Genomic DNA, 12,929 nt, shown 5'->3' with positions numbered 1-12,929 from the left:
CTCCCAAGTGCTGGGATTAAAGGCGTGCGCCACCACGCCCGGCTTCATGCACAGATTTTAACCAACATTAAAACAGATGCAAGTCACCTGAGTTCTGTATCCTTCAACGAGGGTTTTCTGTCGTTTTTCTACTTCTTGCAGTTCTACAAGTTCATTTTCAACAGAAGCAACTTCATCCTTCAAGGCATCAAGTGTACTCTAGAAAGAAATACGTGACTGATAGAGTTTCTAACCATCAGAACATTGCAGTCCTACCTGAAGAATTATTAAAGCATAACTCATTTATCAACAGCAACGGAGTAATCATTTGATGGCATATAATTGCCATCTAAAATTAATGACTAATACTCATGAATAAATTTAATCAGTACACAGGACAGGATTTTTTTTTTAATTACTGACAAATAAAAAGAGCTGAAAACAAGTTGTGTTCTAAACAAGAAGAATCGATAATGTTGACACTCCAAGTTTTCTACATTCATTTAACACTTCTCAATCTCCACCAAAAGTCTAACAGTTGAAAGGAATGTGACAGAACTAACTCAAAACTCAGTTAGCAGCAGGGCAAAGTGGCCTGTGACTATAAACCCCATGCCTACAGAGCTAGGCAGGGGACTGTTGCAAGGTTTAGGTCAGCTGGGGCTACTTAATAAAACCAGCATCAAAGTAAAACTGGGAATAAAGACATCTCATATGAGAGACTAAATAGGAAGAGCAAACAATATACAGACGATACTAAGTGGACAGTAACCATACCTATTAGATACTGAAATGTATAAACAAGTAAGTTGTCAAGATACTATGAACATGGAAGACAGCAGAAAAAGAAAATACACAGAAATGTAAAATATGGTCAACTTAGGGTTTAAAACCACTAGGGAAAACACAGGCTATAAATAAAGCTTTAATAAACTGCAACTACTGGGGAAACAGGTTAACTACCTGCCTCAGCATTAAATAAATGTTTTTAATTATAAAAATATGAAGGGGATCCAGAAGGTAACTATATGTGAATTTTAGAACAGCACAAAGTATACTGAAATGCTAAGACTTACAAGAATAGTCTCCTTGGGCATATACCAGTTGGCCTACCAAAGTTTCATAGAGGCCAGCAGAAGGCACATAGAGGGTCAGAAGCAGAGGACATTATTACTCTCAGCAGATGTTGTCCTCATTAGCCTTTACTGTCAACACAGTCTACAGTCAACTGCAAAACTGCCTAGCTAGCCTGTGGGGATACCTGTGAGGGAGAGTCATGATTAATTGATGAAGGAGGGCCAGGCCCAGCCCATACTGTAGGCAGAGCATTCCCCAGGCAAGTGGTCCTGGGCTGTATAAAAAAAAAAAAAGAAGAAGAAGAAGAAGAAGAAGAAGGAGAAGAAGAAGAAGAAGAAGAAGAAGAAGAAGAAGAAGAAGAAGAAGAAGAAGAAGAAGAAGAAGAAGAAGAAGGAGGAGAGAAAGAGAGAAAGAGAGAAAGAGGAAAAGAAAAAGAAAAAGAAAAAGAAAAAGAAAAAGAAAAAGAAAAAGAAAAAGAAAAAGAAAAAGAAAAACTATCCCCCAAAACTGACCAAAGCAGAGACTGCAAACAGGCATCAATCTAGGTCAGTGACTCATTAGTACAGCCCCAAGAAATGGAAAGAGAAAGTGAGAGAGCATTTCCCCAGAACACACCAAGTCAGCACACCTATATGAAATGTTAACACAGCAAAGATAAAGGAATATTTTGGGAATTCAGCATAAATTTGAAGTTTCATTCCACAGTCTAAGAATCAGATGGGCAGGAAACTGTTTTCTGTTATCTTCAATTGCAAGAGACAGTCAAACAAAGAATGCTGGAATGCTGTATCTACTTGAAGTCAAAATGAAGGCAGAATAAAGGTATTTTCAGATGCACACATAAAATCTTTCATACGTACTTCCTCCTAATTTCTTTTTTAAGGTTAAAACAATGTTTTGAAGATATATCCTAACAAAATGAGGAGAACCTAGCTATGCAGCACAGGCTCCAGGAGGTGGGGCGGCAGCCATGACACTCCAGCAGGCCACCGGAGACCAGCCCAGCGAGGCCAGCCAGGGATACAGAGGAGCTCCCACAATGACAAGAATGGAAAGTGGGTTTCCAGAAACATAAATATGAAATAGAACTTCTGGAATCTCCATCCTTTAAGGAATGAAACACTTTCTTTTCTTGGCATTAGAAACTCACTTGTTTCCTTTTCTTGAAATAATTATGATTACTAGTGTTTAAAATTATGCACACATAAGGAGAAATTGCAATGGACTTTTGCAATGGACTTTTTAGGGATTGACTAATAAGATATATAAAATTTAACTATTTTTACCAAAGAAAAGGATTTTTAGAAAAATGATGGGATTCCAGACTTTGAATTTCATAATTGCTGAAGTTCTCTCCTTAGGGGAGGGATGGGGAAGGCAGTTACATCCAAATCCTTGTGACTTTTCCTAAACCATTATTTCTGTACCAAGAACATGAATCTGGGAGAATTTTGTGATTATGTATTTCATGGTACAAGCACCTCTTTTCTAATTTTTGCTTTGTGGAGCTGAGAATGGTGCCCTCATGTTCAGCCACAGGCAAGTCTGATGTCTAAGAAGTCAGGTTTCTTTTTTTCTCAGAAAGTCTAAAGTCTTCCTCCCCCATCTCTTCTCTGGGACACATATAAACCAATTACTCCTTGGACTTGACTCGGTTGGAAGTTCTTTCTGGTTATAAAGGAGCCAAGAACATACTTTCTGGTTTTACACAGACCCAGTCTGATGTTGTATCATATGGTAACCATGACACCTACAAATACTTTTGTGCAGTAAAGCTAATGCAATTTTGGATGATCCACTGCTGGAATTAGAGAGTAAATAAGCTGTTGGAAAGATGACACAAAGAGAGTTGTGCAGCCTTACATGCTTGTCCTGCTAAGTGAAATTTAAACTTCTTTTTGTACATGTAACTAAAAATCTTAAAACTTAAATCGATAAACATAAATATAAGCATGGATACATACTTTATACAGGTACACTTGACAGACCCAGAAATTATTTACCTTAATAATACAATATCATGAGGAACATGAGAGACATATGATACAGGAGCATTAGCCAATCCTGTCTTTATTCCACAACATTGCCGCTAAGTACACACACACACACACACACACACACACACACACACACTTGCTACCTTTAATTTCACATTCTCAATATTTAGGGCTTCATTTTCATCTTCCAGTGAGTGAAGTTTTCTAAGAATTTCTTCACATGAATTTTTCCCATGAGTTTCCATTTTCCTCAAGTCTTCCAAAAGGTTAGCGATTTGCCTTTATAAAATAAATGAAAGCACAAAAATTTTCATTCAAATAACAAGTGTTCTTTAAATTATTCTGGTAGGGTACACTGGTTAAAATTTTTAAAGGCACAGAAAGGAAGCAGGAAGGATGGAGCAAGGGAACAGGAGTGGTACCCCAGGGCTATGCTCAAATGAACTAGGATTATAAATACGCACCTACTGATGACACCATCTATCCTATTTTCCACAGGGTGCATGTCTGCCTGGCTCTTGGATTCACACATATATGCACACATATGAGCATACACACACAAATGCACACACAAACACACATGCGCATGTGTGCGTGCGCATGCACACACACACACACACAAGTACACGCACAGTTGCAGATAAGTTTAAAGGAAGGATCAAGCCAGGCAGTGACACCTCGTCTTTATAAGCAAATTACAAATTAGTTTTCCATAATAAAGCATAAGAGCATGGCAAGAAAACATAAATATCATGGTCTGTTATTGTTCTATTAGCAACAGTGTCAAAGAACAAAACATATGTATTTTTACTCATTAATATTCAATTATGCATTTTAGTCACTTGAATTAAGCGACAGTAAGTTTTGAACTTAAAAACACTTATAAAGTTTATTACTTTCGTTTCCTTGTTTAATTGAGAAAAATCACTTCCATTTAGGACAAAGTATCTATATTTATAAGAAATAACACTAATACATCCTTAAGCACAAAGTACTAATGTGCAAGTTTCACCTTTGAAAATGGGAGTATCAATGCACTATTTATATTAGAGGAAGAAAAAAACGTAAGGACTGAAAGCATCTTTACTACATAACATCCAGGAAACCAGCATGCAGCACTGACAAGGAATCAGTGTAAATTCTTGCTTACTTTTTCATTGTTTCGATCTGAACTTCCAGTTCAGTTTTTTCTATGGCAATTTTCTCGTAATGACTTTTCCAGTCATTGGAAGCTGAAACTGTTTCAGACAACTTGGCTTCCTAAAAACACATAATGCATTTAGCTTGGAGCTTAAATGTGTTTTTTTTTTCTTCAGGTTTTATATACAAATACATTATAAATATGAAAACACTCTTTTAGTAAAACATGCAACTTTTCTTAGTGTGCAGCTTTCAATATAGTAAAATTTTAAAGTGAGCTTTAATAAAATACCTACATGACTATTACGTTATACACACACAGTAAAATTCCAACTTACCATTTTAAAAAGCTGATATGACTAGTTATAAGTAATATTTCACAATTAATAAAAATAACTTCTATTTTATGTATGAATACATCTTCATTTTCCATTCTTTATACAAAAGAGCCACATACATGAAAAAAAAGTTTTCCATAATATATCAAAGCCATTTGCAATTCCCCAGCCTCACAGCATCTCAGATCAGCTCATTTGTCTATCCAGAGGTCACTGTCAGCCTGCCACACTGCTGCTGTCAGCACAAAGGAGCAGCAGCAGTGTCTAAGCCAGTGTGAACATGAGAGTTACAAAGGAAGTTTTTGTCTGTCTGGTTCACCGCTGTCTGTAGGGTTCTGAATGGCTCCAGGAAGACAGCACACACTCGGTATATAAATGTCAGCAGCCCTCTGCAGATCTAACCTCAAAGCTCAAGCCTCTCTGGCTTTGTCCACATTCCACAGAAAAACTAACGCGCTAGGATGCCAGTTACCCACACGTCAGAGGACCCAGAAATGGTTTGTCAGCAGTTAACATACTATTTTCCTCTGTCCTTCTATCATTCATGCATAGAAGAGAGCTTATTGATCATCTTGTATATACAAGATATTGTCTATGTTTTTCACAGCAATGTGTGTTATACTGAAGACTAGAACCAGATTTCACATTTTGTATAAATTTTAGTATAAATTATGAAGCAAGAAATAGGTAACTACCTGTAAAGGTAGTTTCTATTATAATATATAATGTGTGACAACATGGAATTAAAAATGAGTAAGAAATGTGTATATTAGATATTCAAAGTCCTAATTCTTCTTTTACCTGTCGTTATAAAAAAACACAAAGCAAGAGCCCCTCACCTTGCACTGCACTAGAACTAGTCCTGCTGCAGTCTCCTAATTAACGGGCCTCACACCCCTTCCTTGCAAACCCCGTCCTCCTTGCAATGCATGTAGACATGCAATGAAGCAAACAGGAACTCAATGAAGTGTCTCAGTGCTGAACCCATCTGTGTTTCAAGCTTTAGATACACTTAAGGAGGAGGAGAAATAGTAAACCATGAGGTAGCTTCAGAATGAAATACATACCATAAAAATTAAGACATTAATATGGTTCATTGTTAAAGGTCTGCTACTTAAAGAGTAGTAAGGGAAGGCTTTCTCTAGGGGAAGAGCCACTGATTAACATGGAAAAGAGCCAATGACAATGAGCAGGAAGCACTTACAGCCAGAGGCAGAAGCACATTAACAGAGCAGCCAGCTCCACACACTGAGGGGTGCAAAGGCGACAGCATGTAGCAACCCCGCTGTTTCTTACGCATGCTCCTACAGCTACTTGAGGTAAGCAGTGTTCTCATCCCCTCACTCATAAAGAAGTGGAAGGTCAGAGAGGTTAAATGCCCTGTATAAGGCACAGGCTTAACCAGTGCAGGATCTTCCTAAATTGCACGGACGTGGTGAAGGTACCTTAGTGGGAAACCCTCAAGAGCGTCAGTGCCATGATTAGTGTCCAGCACTCCAAGCATCTCTAGGTGTTCAGCCAGATCACAGCCTTATACAAGTTAAGCCTTCAATTCTAATATCTAGTTGTACTCAAGTGAACGTTAAATAGTACAGCCTTAAAATGGTAACATTTGAGCTTATACAATATTAACTTGTTTTGTTTGTACAAGCTTTTATACAAGTCTGTTTTCATTCCCACAAACTACTAATAAACCTATAAGCCTTAGCATACGTTCTGAAGAGGTGGGATTCTAGTGAGACATGGAAACAAAGAATATATTATTGGATGGCAACTGAATAAGAATAATGAAGAACAAAGCACTAACTCCATTTTTCAGCTCTGTATTATACTCAAAGATATCTTTCACATGTTTTGTTTACGTCAGCATATGGTTTCAAATGCATTACAGAGGTTAAATGAAGTGAATTACTGAATAAAGTCATATGGTCTAATAACATAAATCAGCATTTCCCAAACTGATATTTCTCAGAACCAGTTCCAAGAGCTGTTTTGTGGGTACAAGAAGAGTTCTGTGGTTAAGTGTGGGAAATTCTTACTTCCATGCCCTCATTACTGCATTCTGAAAGCCTTTTCAGGGCCTTTAGTATGTTAATATGCACTGTAACTTTCCAGTAGGCAAGATGGAGGAAGGCTTATCCCTACCTGCCATAGAAGCTTTGAATGTGTGTGTTGGTGAGTGGGTATTGCATACACTCACATCTCCTTTCAGTAAGCCCCAAAAGTGCTACACAATTCAAAATAAAAGTCCAAAGCAAAAAAGATGAGCAAATTTTATAACATTAATAGTAACAAGGATAAGAATGACACCATTATTTAAAGCTTCAAAATGCCAATTATGCTAATTGACTATGCCATCTAAGGATAACTAATTATGCTAATTATGCTACCTAACTAAAGTTGCTAACTACAGTAACTATGCTATCCATATAACTATGCTACCTAAGCTATCTAACTATGTTGTCTAACTAACCATGCTATCTAACTCTGCTAACTCGAGCTCTGCTCTCTTACCAACTCTAACTGGAGATGGTACCTAAGCACAGGAAGCACCTTCTGTAAGAGCGGACACTCACCTGATCCCTGATTTGGGAAGTGAGATGCTCGATATCCCCTGTAAAGTGTCTCAGCCTTTGTCTGTACACTTTCGATGCCTTTTTCAGAGCTACAGCTTTTTGCCTACTTGCTTCTTTGATGGCTACAGCTTCTTGCTTATTCATTTTCACCTGCAAGTTCCACTTGGCTATTTGGGTTTCCAAGCTCTAAAAAATGTAGAAACAATTAAATTACATCAGAGCTTCAATGTGTATGTAAGTATTGTAAAAATTATATATTTTCCACACATATTTTATCAAAACAGCTAATCATGATTGATTAAAAAGTTAAAGTGATAAGGGGTGACATAACCAAAGCTTCTTGTGACAAGTTAAAAAATGAAAATTCAAACTACTTCAGTTTACATAAAACTATGACTAAAGAAAACAACACTTGTTATTGTAACAGAACCACCAACTTACTTAAAGCCCCTGTGATGAAATATGACAGAACAGTTTTAAAACCACAAGTTGGAAGTATGACCTCAATTGTATGTATGCAGAGCTGGAAAGGAACTAGCAGCTCTCCAGATACACAGGAGCTCCTCAGGTTTCCAGAGGACACAGGGCATGGAGGCTGAAGACAGGATAAGTGGAGACCCAGTGAGCAAACAATATTAGGACCAGAAGCCATGTGTTGCTGCTACAAAGTTACAACCAGGAGACTGAAGGACCACTTTGTCCAACACTAGTACACTTAGGAAATAATCGACTCCAAGGCCATGCAATTCAACCACTGGCTACCACACAATGATGAACAGGTCAAGTGATGTCTAAGGGCATGCTTGCAGCCATGGACTAGGACGGTGCTAACTGGCAGGACCAATTCCTTAGACCTCTAACACATGAGAGACCCGCTTTAGTGTGACAACTTGACATTTTTCTTTCAAATTATTCTAAGTATCTGAGCATTAAGGGCTGTGAGTATTAATGAACATTAGTATGCAAAAATTAATGACTAAAGACTGTTATGCTTTATTTTGAAATTAAAATTACAGAATCTGTCTTTGACTCTCCCATTCCTGGACTGCCATTTCAACAGAAAATAAACCTGGTACTCACAGGAAAGGATGGGCTTTTCCACTTAGTCCTGTGCAAAAGCTGTTTCCCTTCACTTCCACTAATACTGAAAGAAAGAAGCATGGGCCTCTGGATTTCATCACTGCAGACTGCTTAGTCTAAACTTAAGTTTAAGTACAAACTAAGTGTAAATCTTAAACTATGAATCAGCAACTCCCTCTACAGCAGCCTTTAAAAATTTATCTTAAACAGACAAAAAAGTTTCATGGAGCACTACAGTAAATGAAAAAAACAAATGAAAGCTAAGTCTGTGTGTGAGAAAGGACCCACCCACAAGAAATATACCAGGCATTCCTCTAGATGGCCACACGGTGTCACCACCACACTGTGAACAGTATCTACATTTGCTTAAAAACTCCCACCAAGTTTTTTAAAAAAGAGAAAGACAATAAAGTTAGGAGGGGTACATGCTGGAGGGAGAAGGTGGCTGAGGGTGTATATAATCAAAATATATTGTATGCATCTATGAAATTCTCAAACCTTATACTTCAATATTCCAGGGATAGATTGAAATTGGTAAATTATTTTTACAGTTGCGAAAAAAAAAAAAATCAGTCATTTGCCAAGTGAATGGATAGATATGAGATAGTAGGACATGTATACATATTACGTTATATCGTACACTACACATAATCCTACTGTGTGTATATGTGAGAACAGAGATAACAGGATATATAGCATGCTATACCAGTAGTCCTCAATGTTCCTAATTCTGCGACCTTTAAGAAAGTTCCTCCTGTTGTGCTGAGCTCCCCCATCATGAAGTTATGTTCATGGCTACTATAATTCTGTCCTGTCATGAATCATAACGTAAGTACCTGATAGTGCTGAGCATCTGACATGTAACCCTTACAGGGGACATGACCCACAGGTTGAGAACCAATGTGCCATACTGAACATTATCCCGTCTCCTCTAAAAATATTCTAACTCCAACTGACAGACTACAAAAATTTAGAAAAAAATGCCTTAAAATGACTTAAAGCATCTTTGGGATAGTTATGAAAGATTTAAAACATAAATTTATAAAGGTTTGCTGCATGACAACAATAAAAACACGAGATTTATGTTGCCAGACTAAAATCTGGTTTTACACTTAAAAACCAACCTTGTTAAACACAAAATCTAATGAGTAAATTCTAATCCCTTCACATTACCTACTGCTTTAAATTCCACAATTTATATATATATATATTTTACATAGTATAGTTACTGTACACAAATAATAAAGGTGTAATCAGAGTGTGTATGAGAAGAAAGGCAGAACAGCGAGGCCCTAAAGTGGCAGTGCTGGGGGACCTGCATCAGTAAGGATAGGGACACTGTGGCAGAGCTCAGGATTTTAGTCTTGTGTTGTCTTCAGATGATTAAGCATATTAAAAAAAAAAAAAAAAAAGAAAGAAAAGGACAAAAAAGATACTACTTATACTTACCTTTGAAAATAACTCATTATTTCATTTAGATTTGAAAAACACCCTCAACTGCTACTAAAGGACATCACAGGCCTGTGTAAGATAATCTGAGGTAGGGGACTGACAAGCTAGATCCCATCATTGCCTGTGTGTGCCTGTGCAGCACTGGCACAGCAAATGAGCAGCCCTGTCCTAGCTCTTCCATGCAAAGAGCAGAGAGGATCCATGGGGGTGAGGGAGGTACTGGAGGAACTGGCATGAACAGAATGAAGGACTATTTGCTGGAGTCTAGGAGAGGGGAACCCAGTGTCTTTAGCTGGCTACCACTACTGACCCTGTCAAGCTCCGATGGATAGTTCCAACCCAGTGGTTACAATAGACAAAACTGATAGGGAAGGAAGCAGGAGGGATGGGCAGGGGGTGAGGATGGGAGGGACAGAGGTGAAAGTAGATGGAGAGTAACCAGAATACAGCAGACACTGGTATGAAATTAACACCAAATTAACTGAAACCCATTACGTTCTCCATATGCCTGCTTAACGTCCTTGGGAAAGGACACTAACACTCTGAATATCCACTGAAGGACACGTGCATGGAGTTCCTGAAGAAGGTGCTACAGGCTTCAAATGTCTTCTGAGTCAGGACAATAAAAACACACTGAAGTCTACCTAGACATCCTCGCCCTTAGTTTGTAGAAGTCTCTGAAGGTAGGAACACTGTTTCTTTGCCTTTGATAAAAAATAAGATAGTGGATCCAATTTGGTTGTGACATGTAACAGCACTCTCAAGCTCTGACCTCAAATGGCTGTAATTAGGAACACATAATTAAACTAAACATTCCTTCCAACTGCATAAGTGAAGGGAACTTCTCAGTGGTCTGAATGTGAAAACTGAGCTCATTCACAGTGATCATAACTGGTAACAAGAGAAGCCTAACTTCCCAATTGCCTATTAGATACATGCAAGGATACCCATAAAAGGCTATATAGATATGAAAAAAGACTGGAGTAATATACAACAGAATTTTAATAACAGTTTGTTGATCTTAAGCTATTTTAACTTTTGTTTCCATAATTTATAAAAATGTCCACAGTAAACATAAATTAACTATACTGTGAGAAAAACTGGAAAGTAAGTCACTCTCCACACATGCTTCCTGGATTGAAATATAAAACAGAAACATTTTCATATGGAGATTTGGACCTAAATGTTCAGGCCAGACATCTCATGACTAAGATTTATACTCAGTGTGTTTCCCACAGAAATGCCAAAATTACATACTTTTATTATCACTTCCTTCCACAAGTAAGCAATGCTGTTAGTTAGTTTTTCATTACTTTTCTTACTTAACTATAAAAATGAATACTTATAACCTGTACATGTTCTTTTAACTTTTCATTCTCAGTTTCCCTCTTCTGAATTTGGCGCTGTAGACGATCATGTACTACTTTGACTGACTGAGAAAACCTGTTTGCTTTCAAAGCACTTTCCTGTAAAAGAAAAATAATAGCAAGTTACTATGTTCCCTCTGTCTGTCATTGTTAGACCCCCCAAATCAGACTCAACCTGAGCAGATGGTGAAATAGAAGATTCCTTTCCATATACTGTGACCTCACAGATGTACTTCATAAAGGCTGCAGGTAAAATCTGCACATGTATTCAATGCCTTCTAATCATCTCCTACAAATCTTCCCATCTCTCCTCCCAAGTAAAACTTTAAGTATGTCAAAAGTCTTCCTCCAAACACCAACTACTTAATCTTACTAAAAGTAAAATATAAGTTATATATTTTCAGCCGTGTCCAGGTTTGGGGACACACACAGACACACACATAAGACATATGTGTTTAGAGAGCACAGGACAACTGTGGGTGTCATCCTCAGGGCCGTCATCCAGCTCCCCTGAAACAGGCTCTCCCACTGGCTTGGAGCTCTCCAATTAAACCAGTCTGGCTGGCCAGTGAGTCACGGAAACCTTCCCAGCTCTGCTCTTTCCAGGGCCAGAATTACAAGAGTTTTAGGACCTAATCGCAGGTCCTGGTCTTCCAACAGGTCCATCACCCAAACCAGAAGTATAGAATTTGTGGTAACTTATGCCAAGTGGACTAAACAGCAAAATCGACCCCCAAAGAACAAACAAACCAACAAAAACTTAAAAAAAAGTTCTATTTGATACATCTAAATTAATACTGATCTAAACTATCAAAAAGCCTTTATTGTGATTACAACCGAGGATATGAAAACAGCAAGGGAGGAAGGGAAAGGGGACCAATGCTAACAAAATATAACAAAGTCAAGAGCACAAAATGTGTTTACCTTTTCATTCTGAAACAGACTTGAAAGTTCATGGATATACGTCTCCTTTTCAAGTACTTTCTTCTCAAGGTTCTTCAGGAAAACACAGGTAAGAATTAGAAAATTCACAATTAGATAATACTGGTTAAAACCAAGCAGCATACAAAGCAAAACAAATTTTAAAAAAAAGTCAGAAAGAATGGCTAACAAATGGAAACAGCTTACTCTGTTCTCACTTTCCTTGTCACTGAGATCCTTCAACAAGCAGGGTGAGCTGTCTCCTATCTGTAAGAAAGATCATAGATGTTTAAAACCACTGTTTTAAGCATTACTACTGTCAAGTTTGGGGGCTCATTTTCTACAGCTATCAGTGCTCTGCAAGAAGAGAGTGGCCAGTATTGTCTCCTACTCTGTAGACTGCTTCCGTGTTGTGCTATCTTACTTTAGAAGCTTTTTAGGTTGATATAATTACATTTCAATAGTTTTCTTTGGTTTCTAGTTTGAATATCTTTTAAAAAATCCTTTACCCATTCCAATGTCCTAAGTAATTCCACTCTACAGTCACTCTCTTCCCTCCCTGAGGGTGAAGTCCAGGGCATGGTGTATGACAGTTAATCAGTCTACCATTGAACTACATCCCTGGCCTTAAATTAGTAACTATTTCTTAATTTGAGCTCTGCAGATGGACTGTGTGGAATATGAAATGCACACACAGTGTGACTACACTGTACCTTTTATTTGTATGGGGAGAAAGTGTGTATAAATAATGATACACATGAGAGCTAAAACTATGAGAATCTTAAACATTTCTATAGCCAGATAAATTAATTAATATTAAAAGTATAAGTTTAATAATTATATTTCAAACAAAAATTCAAAGAATTACTTCTGTTTCCATATACCAATATTTTATATTCACAGTTAGAGAAATAAAATATCCTCCAAGTGGGAGGCATCACTACAGCAGGAGCACCCAGCACAGGAGCCTTATGAGAGGCATCACTACAGCAGGAACACCCA

At 37.7% G+C, this 12,929-nt stretch overlaps 1 protein-coding gene across 4 annotated transcripts in view; it reads right to left on the bottom strand.

Moving 5' to 3' along the window:
* Odf2l (outer dense fiber of sperm tails 2 like) overlaps nt 1–12,929 on the bottom strand; it is a 37,372-nt gene that overhangs the window by 14,928 nt on the left and 9,515 nt on the right. For all 4 annotated transcript variants that reach the window (XM_029537846.1, XM_021196177.2, XM_029537845.1 and 1 more), the window contains 7 exons: nt 12,135–12,194; nt 11,931–12,002; nt 10,989–11,105; nt 7,108–7,293; nt 4,204–4,313; nt 3,197–3,332; nt 88–198 (listed from right to left, as the gene is read on the bottom strand). In XM_029537846.1, coding sequence (XP_029393706.1) covers nt 88–198; nt 3,197–3,332; nt 4,204–4,313; nt 7,108–7,293; nt 10,989–11,105; nt 11,931–12,002; nt 12,135–12,194 — 792 coding nt within the window. The remainder of the gene's footprint in view (nt 1–87; nt 199–3,196; nt 3,333–4,203; nt 4,314–7,107; nt 7,294–10,988; nt 11,106–11,930; nt 12,003–12,134; nt 12,195–12,929) is intronic.

Source organism: Mus pahari, chromosome 4 (assembly GCF_900095145.1).
Source record: "Mus pahari chromosome 4, PAHARI_EIJ_v1.1, whole genome shotgun sequence".
Classification (NCBI taxonomy): domain Eukaryota; kingdom Metazoa; phylum Chordata; class Mammalia; order Rodentia; family Muridae; genus Mus; species Mus pahari.
This window is presented reverse-complemented; position numbering and strand designations above follow the sequence as displayed.